Here is a 19366-nt window from a genome sequence, read left to right on the forward strand (position 1 = left end):
CTGAATCTTATGGAGTGTTGGCACTTGACTCTGATTGTTTTGAGGAGAAGGAGGGAAGTAAGAAGCTTTTTCTAAATTCTTTAATTATATTCTCATAGCGAAAACTCTTAAATATACGCGAAAACTGCATACAATTTCCAGTGCTGCCTCATTTAAGCTAAGTAATAGTAGATAGAATATCGAACACAGTATACTGTTGATGTGGAAACCTCATCATTTATTAGTTTTTTTTTAATTTAAAAAACTGAACATTGGGATCTAGTATTAGAGTACTCCATTTTCTAACTTTAGGATTTATTTTAGGGTGCATGATGCCTGGCTGTCAAAGCACTTTGGAATAGACCGAAAATCGCAGACCATGCCAGCTCTTCGAAACAGATCGGGGGTCATGCAGGCCCGACTTCAGCACCTTAGCAGCCTGGAAAGTTCATTTACACTTAATCACAGTAAGTGCAAATGTGGGTAGGATACCCATTTGAAACATACATGTAATGCTATGTCACCTTGAGAAATTCTAGCTTCAGTCACCAATACGATTGGAAATGACTTCGCATACGTGGATCTATTTGCATATCTCTGTGTTTATATTCAATCCTTTCGTCATACAGGAACATCTCCTAAAATATGCATGGATTTTCCAGTGATTTTTAGGTAATGGTAGTTTCTCTCTTAGTTCAGTATTAAAGAAACTAAGTTTTTCCCACTGAATTGCTGTTCTCATCGTATTATTTTACACCGGATATCCTTCATTCCTACTATTAAACTTCAATGCAAATGATGGCATCTTAATGTAATAGTATCTCTAATATTTGTTTAGTCTGTGTAATATCTGTTCATTCAATGATTTTAAGGGATTACACCTGCCGAGCTGACTGCAAAAATGAAGGACCTGTAAACACTATTTTGCCAAAGGTATATTTCACCTGTGTTGAAATATTGACAAGGAGAATAGGACAAGGAAAGAAATGTTGACCAGCTGGGAAAGCTAGAGGGTTATGTAAATGGAAGTGATCCTCTGAAAAGCAAATATTAATAAAAAGTCAAAGAGAAATCTTTCATTTCCATATAGTCCTCTGGAGGTTGCAGAAAAGGAAACCAGCCAAACTGGCTTTGTGATAAGGACTAATAATAAAAACAAATGTCTTGAGCAGATGGACCCTGAGCTAATAATAGACTTAAGACCTTTAAAAAAAATGCAAGTTTTACATCCTTCGGCTTTGCTCTTGTCACTTGTAAAAATACAACGGACCTAATTCCTTCAGTCCGCCCAGATGCTTTGTTTTTCTTCTGATGTAGAAACAAGTCCCCTAACATCGGCATAACTAGAAACATCTGGCCATAGGGCACCGCATATGTGAGGTCACCGTTCTCATTTTTGCACACCTAATTTCCTCTCTTATTCCTGCTTACGTCACCATCGTTTTCCCTAGTTACATCACCCAAGTTCATCCCTGAAATCTTGTCTCCAAAGAAGCGGAGACACCTAATTATGTGTTGCAGGGCTGTTGGTACAGAGCTGAAGTAAGAATGAGTGGAATCGATGAACCAGGGTCATATTTGATTAAGGAATAAATACAGTGAGGCTTATTAGGTCTGTGGATATTGAGAACCTCCTTTCTTCTTGCTCATCTCTCCCTGAGTCTTTGGGGGGGAAAAATCATTCAAAACTGTCATGTGATTCTCTGCATGGGGCAGTTTTTAATTTCCTTTTTTTTTTTTTTTTTTTTTAATCTTAGGCTCTACGACAACCGAAGCAGACATTTTCCATCAGGCCCTTCTTGAAGGCAATACTGCTACGGAAGTTTCCCTAACAGTGCTAGATACCATCTCATTTTTCACCCAGTGTTTCAAGGTAAAAATGAGAAGTCAAAATTCAGTTGGTGTCATAAAGAAAGCACTCTACAAAAACCAATTAGTCAGAGGAAGTGTAGTGTAGTGGAAAAGCCCCGAATGAACAGTCTGGAAACTTGGATGGCAGACCTCGTTTGGCTACTGTGCGACCTTGGGGATTCTCGGAGACTCACTTGCCACATCCATAAAGGGAGGGGTTGGGACTCATTTGCTCTTAAGCTTCCTTCTACCTCTGAACTTCTGTGGTTTGATTTTCTGTGTGTATTGAAAACCCATTTTCTGTCACACTTTTATTAATATATGCAGTCATTTTTAGCTCGAATTAGGATTGAACCGGTTTGCCCAAATGCCCATGGTGAGGAGGTGTTTTGTCAGGCTTGACGGTGGCCAGGCAGGCTGGCTGGCTTCCCTGGCCAGGCGTTCAGTGCTTTTTCTCAGATGTTTGCCTCTCAACACAAATCGGCATTGCTAGGATTTTAAAAAGAAGGCAAAAGCCATGATCTTGCAGGTTGTTGAGGGAGTAAAATGAGGTCCCAGGAGAGTGCTTTGAAGGGTAAAAATGATGTAACTGTCACATACTGTAATGTGAGCGGGAGAACTCAAAAGTGAAAAATCTTGCTTGCTTTCCCAAGTTACAGTTAATTATTTTCTTCCCTCTTCTCTATGTAATGCAGTTAATTGCTTCAGCCCTCCAAGTTTACTTTTTTTTGAGAGAGAGAGAGAGGGCGGAGTAGGGGCAGAGGGAGAGAGAGAGAGAGAGAGAGAGAATCTTAAGCAGATTCCACACCCAGCACGGAGCCCACTTGGGACTTGATCTCACAATCCTGAGATCATGACCTGAGCCAAAGGCAGACGCTTCACCGACTGAGCCACCCAGGAGCCCCCCAATTTTTTTTTTTATGTTTTGTAGAGTCAACTTTTAAATAATGATGGCCACAACCCATTAATGAAAAAAGTATTTGATATTCATCTGGCTTTCCTTAAAAATGGACAATCTGAGGTGTCGCTGAAACATGTTTTTGCCTCGCTGCGAGCTTTCATCAGTAAGGTAAGGAGGAGAGCTTCATAGCTGCTCGCGGGCCCCCTCCGTGGCAGCCAGGAAAGAGGGCAGCTCGGGGCATGGGATGACATCCACGAACATCAGATCACGAAGCTATGAAGGTCCCGCCTTTGTATGTACGGGTACAGAACGGCAAAATACACGAAGAGGGCCCATCCAAGAACCCCGTAAAGTCTGGACACGCTCTTTATTCCGCATCGCCACTCCTTCCCCTTTTCAGCGGGCTCCGATGAAAAGTATCATTTTCAAATTACCAACTTCGCCAGTTTTTCTTCTAGTGCGCGTCTTTTGAAAGTATTCTCCTGCCGAGGATATAGAAGTTAATCCTCGCACTCCGGTATTAGCCCGTGGAAAGTGGAGATCAGGTTCTCGAACCCCAGGGTCTTGTATCATAGCCTGCAAATGGTAGGCACTCAATACGCCTTCGGACGAATGAATTCGGCCTTCAATGCTAATTGCGTCTGCGGGCTCTAAATGTTCAGGCTGTGTACCTCATCTCAACGCTAACCTCAGACCAGGCTTTTAGGAATAAATCTGACCGAAACAGAGAGCCAAAATTTATTTCTGCTCTGTTTTTGATAGCTTTTAAACGTAATAAAAAGCATCATAAACCAGGATGGAGTTACAATTATGGAAAGCTACGGTCGAGGCTGCTACTCTGGTATGAAACTCCAACAAGACAAAGAAATTCAATTAATTGACTTGTGTAGTGGGATAACTGAGCCTGGACAACCTGGTCCATCATTATTGTGTGGTAGCTTATTGCATTTACTCGACATGGAGCTTGGGTGGATTTGAAGGTTGATTTTTAATGTATTTTTTAATTTTTATTTAATGTAATTTAAATATTTAATATTTAATAATATTAAGTATTTAATATTTAATGTAATTTTTTTATTTTTTAAAGATTTTACTTATTTATTTGACACAGAGAGAGAGCATGAGCAGAGGGGCAGAGGGAGAGGGAGAAGTAGACTCCCGACTGAGCAGGAAGCCCAACGTGGGGCTCGAGCCCTGGACCCTGACATCATGACCCCAGGCTAAGGCAGACACTTAACTGACTGAGCCACCCAGGCACCCCAATATAATTTTTTTAAATTATTTATTTGAGGGAGGGAAGAGCAGAGGAAGCAAGAGAGAACACGAGTGGAAGGAGGGGCAGAGGAAGAGGGAGAAGCGGGCTCCCCACTGTGCAGGGAGCCCGATGCGGGACTCAATCCCAGGACCTTGGGATCATGAGCTGAGCTGAAGGCAGATGCTTAACCCACTGAGCCACCCAGGCACCCCTCCTTAATATAATTTTTGAATAAAGATGTATGTGGAGAATTGAATTCAACACAAGCATGTTATAAGCAACTAAGGGAAAGAGATTCAGAAATAATACATCAACCAAACAGTTACCGGGTAGGAACTTACTGGTGTTAGACACTGTGTCAGGATACAGTCCAAGGGCTTATTGTCCAGTAGAGGGAAACATACGCACATTTATGCACGCACATCCACAAATACTGCTAGAATAAAAGAAGTCTATACAGGGAACTGAGGGTGGGCAGGAGGAGGGGAAATGTTCTAATTTAGCAAAAGTTTCTTCACGGCGGTAGCGATAGAACTTAGCAGGGACTGAGTGAGAGAGAGATGAGACTGAAGAGGTTCATGGGGACCAGGTGATTATGTACTCATCTTAGGAGTTAGACTTCATCTTTTAGCCCTCCGGGAGCATGGGACCAACATGATTAGATTTGTAGTAAGAGCAGATTGGTGCCGGCGTGGAAAACTCTCAGCAGTAGGGTGGAAGGTGGATTGGTGGCAATCCTAAATAAAGGCAGGAAGAGACTTACTACAATAAGCTAGATAAGAGATGAGGACCTAAAGTATTAGCGACGGTGAAAATGACCGTGGAGGTGGAGAGTCAAAGACAGACATAAGACACGGTAAAGAAATTGAATTGAGAGGATTTGGTCATCAGTTCACTGACTGGATGATGAAGCGGGGTGGGTAATGTGAAATACAGAGAAAAGACTACATTTGGGGTAAAAGTTAATGAGTTCTGTTTTGCGGACCTGTTGAATTTAAGGTGCCTTTAGGACATCCAGTTAGAGCTGTCAGGATTGGCAGTTGGATATGTAGATCTTTGCTCTGGAGAGAGATCTGGATTAGAAAGCTAGATTTGAAGTCATCGTCCACCCATCCATCCATCCATCCATCCACCCACCCTGTATTTATTGAACACCGTTTCTCTGTCTGGCACTGTACTGGGTACTAGAGATACAATGGTGGGGATACAAAAGAAACATAGTCTCTGCCCTCATGAAGCTTCTAGTCTAGTGGAGTTGGGGGGAAAAATAAACAAGTAAGTAAAATGGTAATTAAAAGTTCTAGGAAGGGGGGTGCCTGGGTGGCTCAGTCATTAAGCGTCTGCCTTCGGCTCAGGGTGTGATCCCGGCGTTCTGGATCGAGCCCCACGTCGGGCTCCTCCGCTGGGAGCCTGCTTCTTCCTCTCCCACTCCCCCTGCTTGTGTTCCCTCTCTCGCTGGCGGTCTCTCTCTCTCTGTCAAATAAATAAATAAAATCTTAAAGAAAAAAAAGTTCTAGGAAGGAACCAAGGTGCTAAGATAGAGAATAATGATTTGTAGGAGATGCCTTACTTTAGTTTTATTTTTTTAGAGAGAGAGAGTATGCATAAGTAGGGGTGGGAGGAGGAGCAGAGGAAGACGGAGAGAGGGAATCTTAAACAGGCTTCATGCCTAGCACAGAGCCCGATGCCGGGCCTCATCTCACAACCCTGAGATCATGCATGACCTGAGCCTAAATCAAGAGTTGGACATTTAACCAACTGAGCCACCTAGGTGCCCCAGAGGTACCTTACTTTAGATAGGCTTGTCCCTTTTAAAATGAGACCTGAAGTATGAAAAGGGGCCAAGTGTTTGAAAAGCTCAAGGAAGAGCACTCTAGGAAGAAGGACATGCGTATGCAAAGGCCCGGAGCTGGGAAAGAACTGAAAATTCTGGGAACTGAAAGGCCCAGTTTAGCTGGAGCATAGTAGACTAGGGAGATCATCAGCATATGAGTGGTAATTGAAGCCATGGGAGTGGTTTAATTTCCCCTGGAGAGTATGTAGAGGAAGAACCAACAACAACAAAAAAAGAGGTCAAGAGCAAGCAGTACATTGGAGAAAAACAATCTAGAAGGGGCTGGAAAAGAAATCTGTGGAGATGAGAGGGAACAGCTATGGAAGTGGGCAGAAAGGCAAAAAAGAGGGATATCATGGAAGCCAAAGGAGAAAACAGTCCTGCCATTATTATGAGGTATGGAGTGGTCTAATAAGATAAGGGGGAAAGGGAGCCCACTGGGATTGGCAGGAGGTCGTTGATGATTCTGGCCCTTGCCCAGTCAGAGAAGTAGGTGGAGGTAGAGGCTAATTATAGTGGATTAACTACACTACTCCAGTGCCCTCCCTTACACCTTTGTTCTCATACTAGAATATCTTGCCCGGCAAGATGTGGTCTAATCTGGTGAAACTATTGACGGGACTTCCCAATTGCCGATCAGAAAACATTCATTAAACATTCATTATCTGCACAGCATTTGCATTTGGTGTTAAGGTGATAAAAAGGAGTAGATTCCTGGGATGCCTGGCTGGCTTAGTCAGTAAAGCATGTGACTCTTGATCTCGGGGTCATGAGTTTGAGTCCCACGTTGGGTGTAGAGATGACTTAAAAAAGGGGGGGTTTCCTGTAACATGGCTTTAAATTCAGGATTGCCAAGGAATGATTTTGAAAGGGTGGCCCTCTAGCTTCACACTCCCTGAAAAAACCCACTGTGTACACCTGAAGCTTCCGTCGGAATGGACGCATGGGAGATCGTAAGCAGCCTATGTCGTGTGAACAGTTTCTCTTCCACAATGCAGACTGAATACATTTTCCAAGTAATAGCCATTTGGCTGTCTTGAAGATTGAGCATCACTTCTGTACTCTAATGCCAAAATGTCTTCTACTCCACGCTTTTTGCGAGTAGAAAATGCACGCGTGTATGCTTGGGGGTGCACATCTCACGTCTGCCTCATTTCGCTAAGAGAACAGCTTTACTTGATGGATAGATGCCCACTATAATTTTCTCAGCATTTGGGAGTTCACAATGTACGGAACTGTTTAAATATAAAGCAAAAGAGTAAGCAGCGCAGATTGCCCTTCCCATTGTCAAAGCCCAAACTGACACCCATCAGTCATTCACCTTCCCAGCCATTCATTAAATACATAGTATCAAGAACCTATTCATCATCTCTTCCAGACCACTGTGAGTTCTTCTCGGGTCCGTCACATTTATAGTCAGTACCGCACATTTTTGTACTGACCTGTATACGGACTGGAATTGTTCTGTTATTTTTTAAAATATTTTATTTGCTTGAGAGCAAGAGAACAAGCGAGCGAGAGAGAGAGAGCATGAGTGGGGGGTGGGGTGCAGAGGGAGAAGCAGACTCCCTGCTGAGCAGGGAGCCTGATGCGGGGCTCAATCCCAGGACCCCGGGACTACAACCTGAGCCCAAGGCAGACGCCCAACTGACTGAGCCATCCAGGTGCCCCTGAATTGTTCTGTTATTAACACATGCCGGTCTCTGGGTCTCTAGAGCAGAGCCCTAGCCTTGTGTTGGTTTTGTATCCTCAAAGCACCCACTACAGGGTTTTGTTTTTTTTTTAAAGATTTTATGTATTTATCTGAGAGAGAAAGAGAGGGTGAACATAAGCCTGGGGGAGAGGCAGAGGGAGAAGCAAACTCCCCTCTGAGTGGGGAGCCTGACACAGGGCCTGATCCCAGGATCCCAAGATCATGACCAGAGACAAAGGCAGACACTTCACCGACTGAGCCACCCAGGCGCCCCTGCACCCGGTACAGTTTTGAGAGAATATAGTAGGCATTTGATAGTTGATTGATTTTTGTGATTGGGTTTTCAGATACTTAATGTTTTTCCTGTTCTTTAGTTTCCCTCAGCCTTTTTCAAAGGAAGGGTGAACATGTGTGCTGCATTTTGCTATGAGGTTTTGAAGTGCTGCACCTCGAAGATTAGCTCGACGAGGAACGAAGCATCTGCACTTTTGTATCTTCTGATGAGAAACAACTTTGAGTATACCAAAAGGAAAACCTTTTTGAGGACACATCTGCAGGTCTGTGAAAATCAATGCTCCTGCTCTTTCTTTTTTTTTTTTTTTAAGACTTTATTTATTTATTTGAGAGAGAAAGAGTATGCATTGGGGGGGGAGGGGCAGAGGGAGAGGGAGGAGCAAGGAGCCCGATGTGGGACTCAATCCCAGGACCTTGGGGTCATGACCTGAGCCAAAGGCAGACGCTTCACCGACTGAGCCACCCAGGTGCCCCCACTCCTGTTCTTTCTTGGTTCAATCTTTAGCCTCTAGCTCAAGACCTAAAGATACTCGGTCCAGTACAATAGCTCTTAGCCACATATGGCCAGTTAGCCCTTGAAACCTGGCTAGTCCAAATAAAGATGTGTTGTAAATATAGACTACACATTGGCTTTTGAAGACCAAGTACAAAAAAAAAGTAAAAATTCTCAGTTGTTTTATATTGACTGTGTGTTGAAGTGATATTTTGGACATAATTGGGTTAAGTGAAATTTATTACATTTCACCTGTGTCTTTTTACCTTTTCATGTGGCTACTGGACAGTTTAAAGTCGCCTCTGTGGCTCACACCCTATTTCTGTCGGGCAGCCCTGCTCTAGAGCGTGGGTGTCAAGGGCACGGACTCTAGTTCGGATTCCGGGAGTGCCGCTCACTGTGTGACCGTGTGCACCTCCATAGTCTCTCAGTGCCTCAACTGCTTCGTGTGCACGCTGGCGGTAAATGTCTGTGCCTACCTCCAGGGTTTCGTGAGGGTTAAAAGAAATGATGAAATACCAAACAAAATCTCTGTTAGATAGCACAGCTGGTTGATAACTGGCTGTTACCGTAACAAGTAATTTAGTTTGTTTTTTCCTGTTCCAGCATGCCCAGTTAGCGAAAAATGAGAGACGGCTCCAGGTTTAGTGGCAAGCCTGAACTTTGGAATCAGACCTACCTGGTTTTTTTTTTTTTTTTAAGATTTTATTTATTTGAGAGAGAGAGAGAGGGAGAGAAAGCATGAGCAGGGGGAGGAGCAAAGGGAGAAGCAGGCTCCCCGCTGAAGAGGGAGCCCGACGCGGGGCTCGATCCCAGGACGCTGGGATCATGACCCGAGCCGAAGGCAGACGCTTCACCGATTGAGCCACCCAGGCGCCCCCCTACCTGGGTTTAAATCCCAGTTCAGCTACTACTTACTGTGTGACCCCAGGCAAGTGACTCAGTCTGTCTTGAGCTCTTTGCCTCATCTGTAAAATGAAGCAGGTATAGTTCACCTTGCAGGGCTGCCGTGAGGGTCAAACAGAAAGTCTGTAGTGCCAGGCACCATGCCTAGCACGTGTGTAAGGGGCACTTAGCGCGTGGTAGTTGTCATTTAACATCTACATTTCTTTTGCTTGTTGGGTGAAACCGCTCTGAGCCAAACCACGGATGGGACTCCTTGACTCACTAGGCATCTTTGCCCTATGGGAAATCCTTGGTCGTATTTCCGTCTTGTTCCCAGCCATGGTCTGTTCCATTGGTGTTGTTTATTGGAGACTAGGTTAGAAATGGGGAAGCAACCATAAACGGCGTTCTAGAAACGTCATTGGGAATGGGAAAATCTGACAGAGGGAGATGCTTCCTATAAAAATCTGCCACATAGTTACTTTGGGCTACGAGGGCCAGCGTTACCTGTTAGGGCTTTTGCTATTTGCTTTTATGAGGCGCCACTTAAAGACCACCTTCCCCAAAACACTTCTGTAGTAAACGTGCCAGTATGCCTGCAATTCCCCATTAAGGTCCATTCTTCGGGGTCAGAACATCAGTTCTCTCGAGTCATGTGTTGAAATATAAATGCATTAATAAATGGGAAGACTTAAAACCATCTCTGGCACACAGTAAGTGCTCAATGAAGGGTTAACTAGTATTATCATGATGATCTCTTTCACTTTCATAACAGCGCTATCAAGTATTGATATCAAGTATCAGTATTGTCATCCTCCCCGTATTACCAATGAGGACAGTGAGGCACAGGAGGGGGAAATAACTTTCCCAAAGGCACCCAGTGAAGAATCGATTAAGTCGAAAGCTGAATCTAAGGCAGTTTGACTCCAGAGCCTGCACTCACAGCTCCCCCAGAACCCTGCTTCCCGCAAGCGGAAATAAAGCACCCAGCCAGCAACCCCGTAGCATGAGTCGTGTAGGCGGTCATCCAAGGGAGCTTGAAAGATTCAAACCACCACCTAAGGCCCTTCTGTGTCCTGCCGTCTGAACTGGAGAGAGCCGAGCCAGAAACCAGGAAGGGAGCTGAGGGGCCGCCGTTGGGAGTCCGGCCCGCTGAAATCAACTAGTGAAAGGCAATGAGAAACCATCCAAGAAAAATGTCATCTGTCCCCAGCTTTGCCATAGTGATTACCCAGCCCGCAGAGTCACCGCGGAGACCTGACCGCCGTCCTATCAGTTCATGATCTTGTAAGCCGTTTTAGATCTAGCTGTGCTAGGAGTTGTGAACAGTCGTTCGCATCTAACCAAGAAAAGGCAGAATATGATTTGCAACTGGGGCCTTTTGAAGTCGCTCTTTCGCTAGAAGAATGTAAACCCTCATGTCTGAAGAAAACAGATTACGATGGAACCGGGTAGCACTTTGCAAAGGAACAGTTGATACGGCTGCTTATGGGCTTCCACCATGATGAAAATAAGCAGCCTCTGTTCAACAGCGTGTCCTTCCTTCCACAGATCATCATCGCGGTGAGCCAGCTGATAGCCGACGTGGCGCTTAGCGGAGGGTCACGATTTCAGGAGTCCCTCTTCATCATCAATAATTTTGCCAACAGTGACAGACCCATGAAGGTATGTGCTCACTTCAAGGAGTAAACTAGACCCACCTTCCGTGTCAGAGAAGTTCGCACTCCTCTAGTTACGCTGTCGTTGGACTCCCAGCTCTTGAGAGGGTCGAGTGTATAGGACACGGGCGTTGTCTCGTACAGCTCTGTGTCGCCAGCACCTAGAACACGGCCTGGTACGCCGCACATCTTCAAAATTATCTGACTGGATGGAGGAATGACTGTATTGTGGATACATAGTTATTATAGCTGGTAGGATTGGAATTTTTTTCTGAGCTTGATTTCTAAACTTGCTCAGAAAACAAATGGCTTCTCGTTCGGAGAGTTATTACCATTTATGATATCGGTTACTGAAGCCCTGGGTTCCAGGAATCCTCCGTTCGCTGCTTATGGCTTGCCCTAGATACATATTGGCAAACCCAAGACTGTTGTTCTTAGGTACCAGCTGGCTAAGGCCAAGCCCAAGACCCTGACCGCCATCCCTCATTCTCACCTATATACTGACAACCTATAACACTGTACAAATGTACTTGTCTTGTTGCACGGAGAACAGTTTCTGCTCTCCAGTGATGCATGTGTGCAAGGGAAAAAGAATCTTTTGCCAGTAGAAGACTTTTCGTCCCAAAGGAATCATCCCCATTCTTGGGAAAGGTCATCCTCCAGGATAATTTAACAATATTTTGTAAAAAAACTGGAAGAAAAAAAAAAGGCTCCCAGTCACAGCATACTTGATGTTTGGAGCATGTAGAGTCTATGTACCAAAAAAATAATTCCCATAGGAATGTTGCTTAGGCTGAAAAAAAAAACCCAGCCCCACTGAATAGTGCCAGCCCTTGTCAGGCTGGGAAAGTTTGCTTTTCAGCCAGTTCTTCTGGTTCCCTGCAAGATGTATGCTCCAACTAACCCCACGATTACAGAAACAATTGGTGTCATTTAGGGTCTTCCACCCTGAAATTTATTTTACCAGTTATTACCATTCTTAATTCTATGTTATATGAAAGTCGGATTAGCCTCTTTCTCAAAGTAAGCAAGGTCTGTTGTGGCTGACTTTGATAAGAATCTTTGTCATGACTCATTTCTTAGTTTTATTCTGGTAGGGCTGTCATTACCGCTAAACCCTATGACAACAAGGTGTGCCTTTACCCCAGTAAATGGGATTGAAATTAAGGATGTACCGTATGTTGGCTAATTAAATTTAAATAAAAGTTAAAAAAAAAAAAGGAAGAACCTTCTTGGACACAATTATTATTTTTAAAGGGATCAAGAACGTACTTTTAAAAACCGTGTCCTCCACATGTAGTTATATTCACATTGGAAAGCTCCCTAACCCCCCTTTACTTGTCCCTTACTCATCTTTGAATCCTACAGATAATTGTGATTACTGGACTGGAGTTAAGAGGAAGTGATAGTACTTTCTTTTTTTTTTAAGATTTTATTTATTTATCTGAGAGCAAGAGAGAACACGAGCAGGGTGAAGGGCAGACGGAGAAGCAGACTCCTCACTGAGCAGGGAGCCCGATGTGGGACTCGATCCCAGGACTCCGGGATCATGATCTGAGCCAAAGGCAGACACAACTGAGCCACGCAGGCGCCCGTGATTGTACTTTCTTAATAGTGGCCAGGATGAAGAGGGAACTAGCTTAGTGGGTTTGGAGAACAAAGCAACACTCCAAGAGAAGCTAGTAAATGCTTTAGAGTGTTCTGTGATTCATGACCTTTTAGTTGTAGAAGTGGAAATGTTTGCAGGATGGTTTTTACCTTAGTGTTTGTGGTGATTGTTGAATGGGGTAGGTACGCTTGTCTGTATGGAGGAGTGGCTGAGATCACTGCTCTGGAACCAGGATGTCTGGGTGTAAATCCTGTCACCACGACTTAACCAACTGTGACACTTTGGCCGAGCTCGTTAACTGCTGTGTGCCTCAGTTTTCCCATGGGTTAAATGAATGATAACAGTACTTATTTCATAGGGTTGCTGGAAAAATTAAAACATGTAAGGCACTTAGACCATTGCCTGATACATAGTAAGCTGTCAATCTTTAGTTACTCTTGTAACTAAAATTACACAATAATGGCAAGTAATTCTCATGGCCGGAGAATTTACAGCAGACAGGCTAGAGTTCAGAGCCAGTCTGGCTTCAGAACCCCTGCTTTGATGTATTGTGGGTATATTGCCATCAACTGTAGAGCCTCTGAAGCCTGAGCTAGTTGGACATTTTAAAAGGAATTAATTTAAAGCTCTTTAGGGGCACCTGGATGACTCAGTCAGCTAAGTGTCTGGCTCTTGATCTCAGCTCAGGTCTTGATCTCGGGGTTGTGAGTTCAAGCCCTGGGTTGGGCTCCACGCTGTGCTTGGAGCCTACTTAAAAAATAAAATAAAATAAAGCTCTTTAGACATATAATATACCAAGAACCAAATACCAAGAACTGTAACGAGGAACATAAATCACGTTATTCCCAGGATTGGATGCCAAGGCTTAGAGCACGTTGATAATATTAATCAACATGTCTTTTTGTTTGTTTGTTTTGAAATTAGGCAACTGCTTTTCCCACAGAAGTCAAAGACTTGACCAAGAGAATCCGTACCGTTCTCATGGCCACCGCTCAAATGAAGGAGCATGAGAAAGATCCTGAAATGCTCATTGATCTCCAGTATAGCTTAGCCAAGTCCTATGCAAGCACCCCAGAGCTCAGGAAAACCTGGCTGGATAGCATGGCCAAGATTCACATAAAGAATGGCGATTTTTCAGAGGTGACGACTTAAGACTTTGTTCTGAACACAATCCTGCAAAGACCCCAGAACACAGGCTGACCGTTCTTTCTTTGTCCTCCTTTCCAGGCAGCAATGTGCTACGTCCACGTGGCAGCTCTGGTTGCAGAGTTTCTTCACCGAAAAAGTAAGCTACTTCTGTTCTTAGACACAGGGAGGATTTCCACCAGCGCAAGAGTTTTTATGTTTGTAGCTTGCGACTGGGAGTGTGATGTCGTTGAGCTCCGAAAACCATGTTCACCTTTAGCCCCATTCCACGTTAAACAGAGTTGTTATAAAAGAAAACTGGATTATTCATTTTGCCTTCTGCTTCCATGAAGAGTATAAGTTCAATAGTACAGGGCCAGGCCTGATGCCCAGTGTTTATTTTCCAAGACCGTCTCCCTGGAAGACTGCCACCGACTAAATTCTTCTCAGGGCTCCTGAGAAGCTCTGGTTAATATAGATCATTTGTTTTTCCCTCATCTGTCTCAACTTCACCAAAAACTGCCCACAGATGATATCTCTGTAGCCACTTTAGTGCACCAGTACTTTGGTATTAAAAGGGAGTCAGCGCATCAGCAAGATGGCCCAATAAGTTGTCCCTTGTTTGTATACCCGCCCCAACAATTTGGCATCTATCCGTGGACAGAAGTGCCTCCGTGGAAGCTGTGGGATCTAGCACTGTGTGCCACGGGACCTGGGATCAAATCTCACCCACCCGTGCATTAGATAACAGGCAGACGGACCTTGGTCCCGGATGGGGCTCCTGAGCTTAGTGGCTCATGAGCTGACCCTGGCCCTTCTCAGCTGCGAGCTGAGAGTCCTTGGAGAACGGTGCCTTAGACAGTCATCCACAGATGAGAGGACCTTGGTGCAAGTCCAGGGGTCCAGTTGAGAAATTCTAGCATGCCTTTGGAGCAAAACAGATACAAGTTTGGATGCCTTGGGGTGGGAAAGAGGAACAGTTTGACTTAACTCGTGTCCCCTCTTCCTCAAGGTGGCACAGCCAGTGCCAAGAGAGACCTTCTCCCCCATGATTTCTTTGGTGGAAAAAGGCGAGAGCCTGTGAGTGGGCACTTGGCTTCCCCAGCAGTACAGGACCCGCCAAAGAGGCCCACTTCTCTCTCGCCCTGCCAGAGTCCCGGCTCATGAGCCGCATGACTGGGGGCGGGAAGAGGCGGGGAGTGCTGCAGGTAGGACTCCTAGAGGGGGCATTAAAAAGACAGGGATCCTATTAGCTGCATTGCAGGCTCCATCCAGAAGCCTGCCAACAAGGCACTAGGGACACTTAGCTCATGGATTCCCCCCTCCAAGCCCCATCTCGCCCACAGGCACTCTTCGTGCTCTGTGCATCTAAACCACACACTCCTTTATCCTGTAGTCGCCTCCTTGTGTGTTCTCCTGATGGGTGGCGAGAGCAAGCTTTCGCAGACGACCATAAAGCCATCCAGAATCTGTGGGCCACTAAGGGATCACAGACTTGAAAACTTTAGCGCCACCCTTGAGAGAGCAAAAGGGAGCTGTTTGCACCGGGCCTGGTGCATTGCATGATGGAGAGAAGGCCTACAAGCTTAAGAAATCTGCCACAAAGGGGAGCAAGAAGTGTGAAGCAAGGATATCCATAGGAAGTCTGTGAAAGCCACAGACTCCCTAGCAGGGCAGAGGGAAGGTATTTCTCTCCCGAAGTCAGTCAGTAAAGGTGGTTGGAGATGACTGCTACTTCAGATGCAAGACTTCAGAGAACAGGAAAAACGAAGGAAGCGTGACACCACCAAAGGACCACAGTTGTCTTCCAGTAACCGATGCCAAAGACCAGGAGCTCTGCAATTTACCTCATCAAGAATTCAAAACAGCTGTGTTAAGGAAGCTTAATGGGCTGCAATAAAACAGAAAGACAAGTCATGAAATCAGCAAATACGAGAACAAAACAAGAAGTTAAGCATAGAAAATTTTAAGGAAACACAAATTCTGGCACCGAAGAATACAATGAGTGAAGTGAAAAAAATGCAACAGAGAGCATTACCAGCAGAATGGATCAAGCAGAAGAACTAATCCGTGAATTAGAAACCAGGACCTTTGATGGGGCACCTGGATGGCTCAGTCAGTTAAGCAGCTGACTCGTGGTTTAGGCCCGTGTCATGATCTCAGGGTCATTAGGGCAGGCTCCGTGCTCAGTGGGGAGTCTGCTTGAGATTCTCCCACCTTCTCCCTCTACCCTCCCCCCCCAAATAAATTAATCTTTTTTTAAAAAAATAGAAGAAGCCAGGACCTTTAAAATTATCTCATCAGCAGAGAACATCAAAATTATCTCATTAGAGGAGAACAAAGGACAAAAAAATGTGAAAGAGTGAAGAAGCCTATGTGGGCGATCTTCAGGACAGCATCAAAAGAAACAATCTGTGAATTTCTTAGTCTGAGAAGGAGACAGAAAGCTTTTATTTCAAGAAATAATGGCTGAGAACATCCCAAATCTAGGGAGAGATTTGGACACCCATGTTCACGAGGCTCATAGATCCCCAAAAAACTCAACATAAAGAGAGCTGCTCCAAAGACACATTATAGTAAATCTATCAAAAGACAAAGAATCCTAAGTGTCAATAAGTGTCAAAGGACAAAGAATCCTAAGAGAAAATAAGTTTGTAACTTACAAGGGAACCCGCTCGAGGTTTTCAGTGGATTTCTCAGCAGAACCTTGTAGGAGAGGAGAGATCGGGATGATCTATTCAGAGCACTGAAAGAATAAAACTGCCCATCAAGAGCACTCTTTCCAGCAAAGTTGTCCTTCAGAAATGAAGGACAGATAAAGATGTTCCCAGGCAAACAAAAACTGAAGGAGTTCATCGCCACTAGACCTGCCTTGCAAGAAATGCTGAAAGGAATTCTTCAAGCTGAAATGAAAAGATGCTAATTAGCAACACGAAAACATATGAAATGGATCCATATGAATGTATAAAGATGTGCACATATACACAATAGAATGTAATTCAGCCACGAGAAAAGGGAAATCCCGCCAGTTTAGGCAATATGAATGGACCCTGAGGGTGCTCTGCTAAGTGGAATGAGTCAGAGAGAGAAAGACAAACACTGTATGATCTCACGTTCATGTAGCATCTAAAAAGTTGAATTCACAGAAGCAGAGAATGGAATGGTAGTTGCCAGGGGCTGGGGAGGGTGGGGAAAACCGGAAGATGTTGGTCAAAGGGTAGAAACTTTCAGTTCTAAGATGAATAAATTGTGGAGCTCTAATGCACAGCACAGTGATTATAGTTAACAATACTGTATTATCTACTTGCAAGTTGCTGAGAGAGTAGATCTTAAATATTCTCATCTCCCCCCCAGATGGTAATTATGTGTGGTGTTAACACTGCTGTGGTCATCGTTTCACAATAGACATGTATCAGATCAACACACACACCTTAAACTTACATAGTGTTATATATCAATTGTGTCAATAGAACTGGCGGGGAGGTCTGGAGTGGGGCCGGAGCACGAAACAAAAAGGGAATCAGTGGTCTTGAAGGGCTTCAGGATCCAGCAGGTGTAATTCAAGAATCTGCCCAAAAGCTTCCCTTTCCGAAAACAGTATTGCTGGCTACTACTGTAAAAACTACTCACGTAGTACAGTGGTTGAGCTAGGTTTAAAAATTGATCGGCAATGAATATTGCAAAGAAACCTTCCACTATCTCTCGTAATGGTCAGGCTACTTCCTTTAAGGCAGTTGAATGAGCAACATGGGGGCAAAATGAAACCATCTTGTGGGAGTCCCATCACTCTGGCTTGGTCTATGAGAACACGGCCATGTTTTGCTTTGTTTTTGTTTTTTAACTCCAGAATTTCTACAGTTAACTATATGGCTTTCATTTTACATCGAAGGCTCAGTGTTCGATTACCTCATATAATAGCACCCATGTGGGAGAACCTCTTTCTTTCTTTCTTTCTTTCTTTTTTTTTTAAGATTTTATTTATTTATTTGTCAGAGAGAGACAGAGAGAGAGAGAGAGAGAGAGAGCACGAGTGGGGGGAGGGGCAGAGGGAGAAGCAGGCTCCATACTAAGCAAAGAGCCTGACGTGGAACTTGATCCCAGGACCCTGAGATCATGACCTGAGCCGAAGGCAGACGCTCAACTGACTGAGCCACCCTGCGGTCCCAGGAGAACCTCTTTCTAAAACGAGTCTTCCTAAGCATGATGTCATGACTAAAATGTAGATTCATTTTACTTATATTTTAAATGAACACTTTCTGTTTGATACTGAAATATTTTTTTAACAATCCATGTGTTTAAAATCAGCATACTCTAGTTTCTCCTTTCAGTAGGTATGTGGTTTTTATGGAAAAATCTTACTTACCAAAAGAAGGCCCCGGTTAAGGTTTTTTTTCTACGTCTCTGGTCTGCCCGTGAAATTACAGCCAAAATAAATATTGAAATTGTACACCTGTAATTCCAAATAAAGTAATATGAGAACTCTAAATACACTAATACATTTTTAGGTGTATTTTTCAGATAAATGAGGTTAAATTATCTCCTCTTTTTAATTAGAGAAATCTGCAGTAAGAGTTTTGTGTCCACCGAAAATGGTTAAAAATATTAAATTATTTCCCTAGAATTTGTTTCCACAAGTCCAAAGACCCTACAGTTAAGCAAAGATCAAGAATTATTCCTCTCCATTATCAATCCTTAAGCTTTAGATATATAAGACTGGACAAAATAGCAACTAAAATAGAATATAAATATTGCTGTGAGTTTTGGACACCAGCTTGAGGCAGCTAGCCTGAACGCCAAATAGTGTGATATGTTTCAGTAAGTGTAAATAGTGCTTAAAAACATTTTTTAAAAATTTGAGTACAGTTGGCACACAACGTTAAACTAGTTTCAGGTGTACAACGTAGTGATTCAACTTCTCTGTACGTCATACTCCGCTCACCACGAGTGCAGCTCCCATCTGTCACCGTACGACGCTATTGCAGTACAAGTGACTCCATTCCCTGTGCTGTGCCTTCTATTCCCGTGACTTTTTCATCCCATAACTGGAAGCCTGTCTCTCCCACGCCCCTTCACCCATTTTGCCCATCCCCCATGTAAATATTTATTTCATAATCCCTTCGAGGTTTTTTAGAGTTTACCCTTCATAGAAATCAAGGGGCCCCTCTCCAAGTAGGAAAAAATGTTTAGCATTTTAAACAAAACATCATGTTAAATTTAGGAGTTTACATATTTATTTATAGCTGCCATCTATTTTTAAACTTGGAAAATCCTACTGGCTTAAACTAGCAAAGCTTATTCCAAAATGGTGGCAGTAGTAAAATCCTCAGGGCTCCGCCCACCCTTGACTTTAGTCGTTCTGATGATCCAGAACACCTTCTGTTGGTGATTAGCAGATTAAACTATGCTAGTTATACCAATGCGGACTACTAACTGAAAACACAAGTTAAAAACTTAATCCGTTAACCTGTTATCTGGTCTGAGAACTTCAGGATCTAGGTAAGAGCTGGATATTTACTGGGTAGATAAAAGTACAGTTGAGTGCAGAACTGAAGGGGGGAAAGAAAGTTTTATTAACACTTAAAGACAGGCAGACTTCACAAAAAGAGTTAAGCAATTCTACAACACTTTGTTTTCTATTGTGAAGTGTCCTTTGATATTGAAGACAAAAGGGAAGGAGAGTTAGAATGTGTTTTGAATCTTTGACATCTCAGTTGCAAACGTTTTGCTTTCTCAAACTCCTATGCCATTTCCCTTGAAGTCATTATGAAGCACTTCTTTTAATCAAGATG

At 43.8% G+C, this 19366-nt stretch overlaps 1 protein-coding gene across 4 annotated transcripts in view; it reads left to right on the forward strand.

Moving 5' to 3' along the window:
- The window catches only part of DOCK11 (dedicator of cytokinesis 11), a 189510-nt gene that overhangs the window by 130488 nt on the left and 39656 nt on the right, over nucleotides 1–19366 (forward strand). For all 4 annotated transcript variants that reach the window (XM_026478872.4, XM_057313809.1, XM_026478874.4 and 1 more), the window contains 7 exons: nucleotides 304–446; nucleotides 1737–1852; nucleotides 2762–2899; nucleotides 7888–8070; nucleotides 10737–10850; nucleotides 13377–13592; nucleotides 13680–13737. In XM_026478872.4, coding sequence (XP_026334657.2) covers nucleotides 304–446; nucleotides 1737–1852; nucleotides 2762–2899; nucleotides 7888–8070; nucleotides 10737–10850; nucleotides 13377–13592; nucleotides 13680–13737 — 968 coding nt within the window. The remainder of the gene's footprint in view (nucleotides 1–303; nucleotides 447–1736; nucleotides 1853–2761; nucleotides 2900–7887; nucleotides 8071–10736; nucleotides 10851–13376; nucleotides 13593–13679; nucleotides 13738–19366) is intronic.

The sequence above is a fragment of the Ursus arctos genome, chromosome X (genome assembly GCF_023065955.2).
Source record: "Ursus arctos isolate Adak ecotype North America chromosome X, UrsArc2.0, whole genome shotgun sequence".
Classification (NCBI taxonomy): Eukaryota; Metazoa; Chordata; class Mammalia; order Carnivora; family Ursidae; genus Ursus; species Ursus arctos.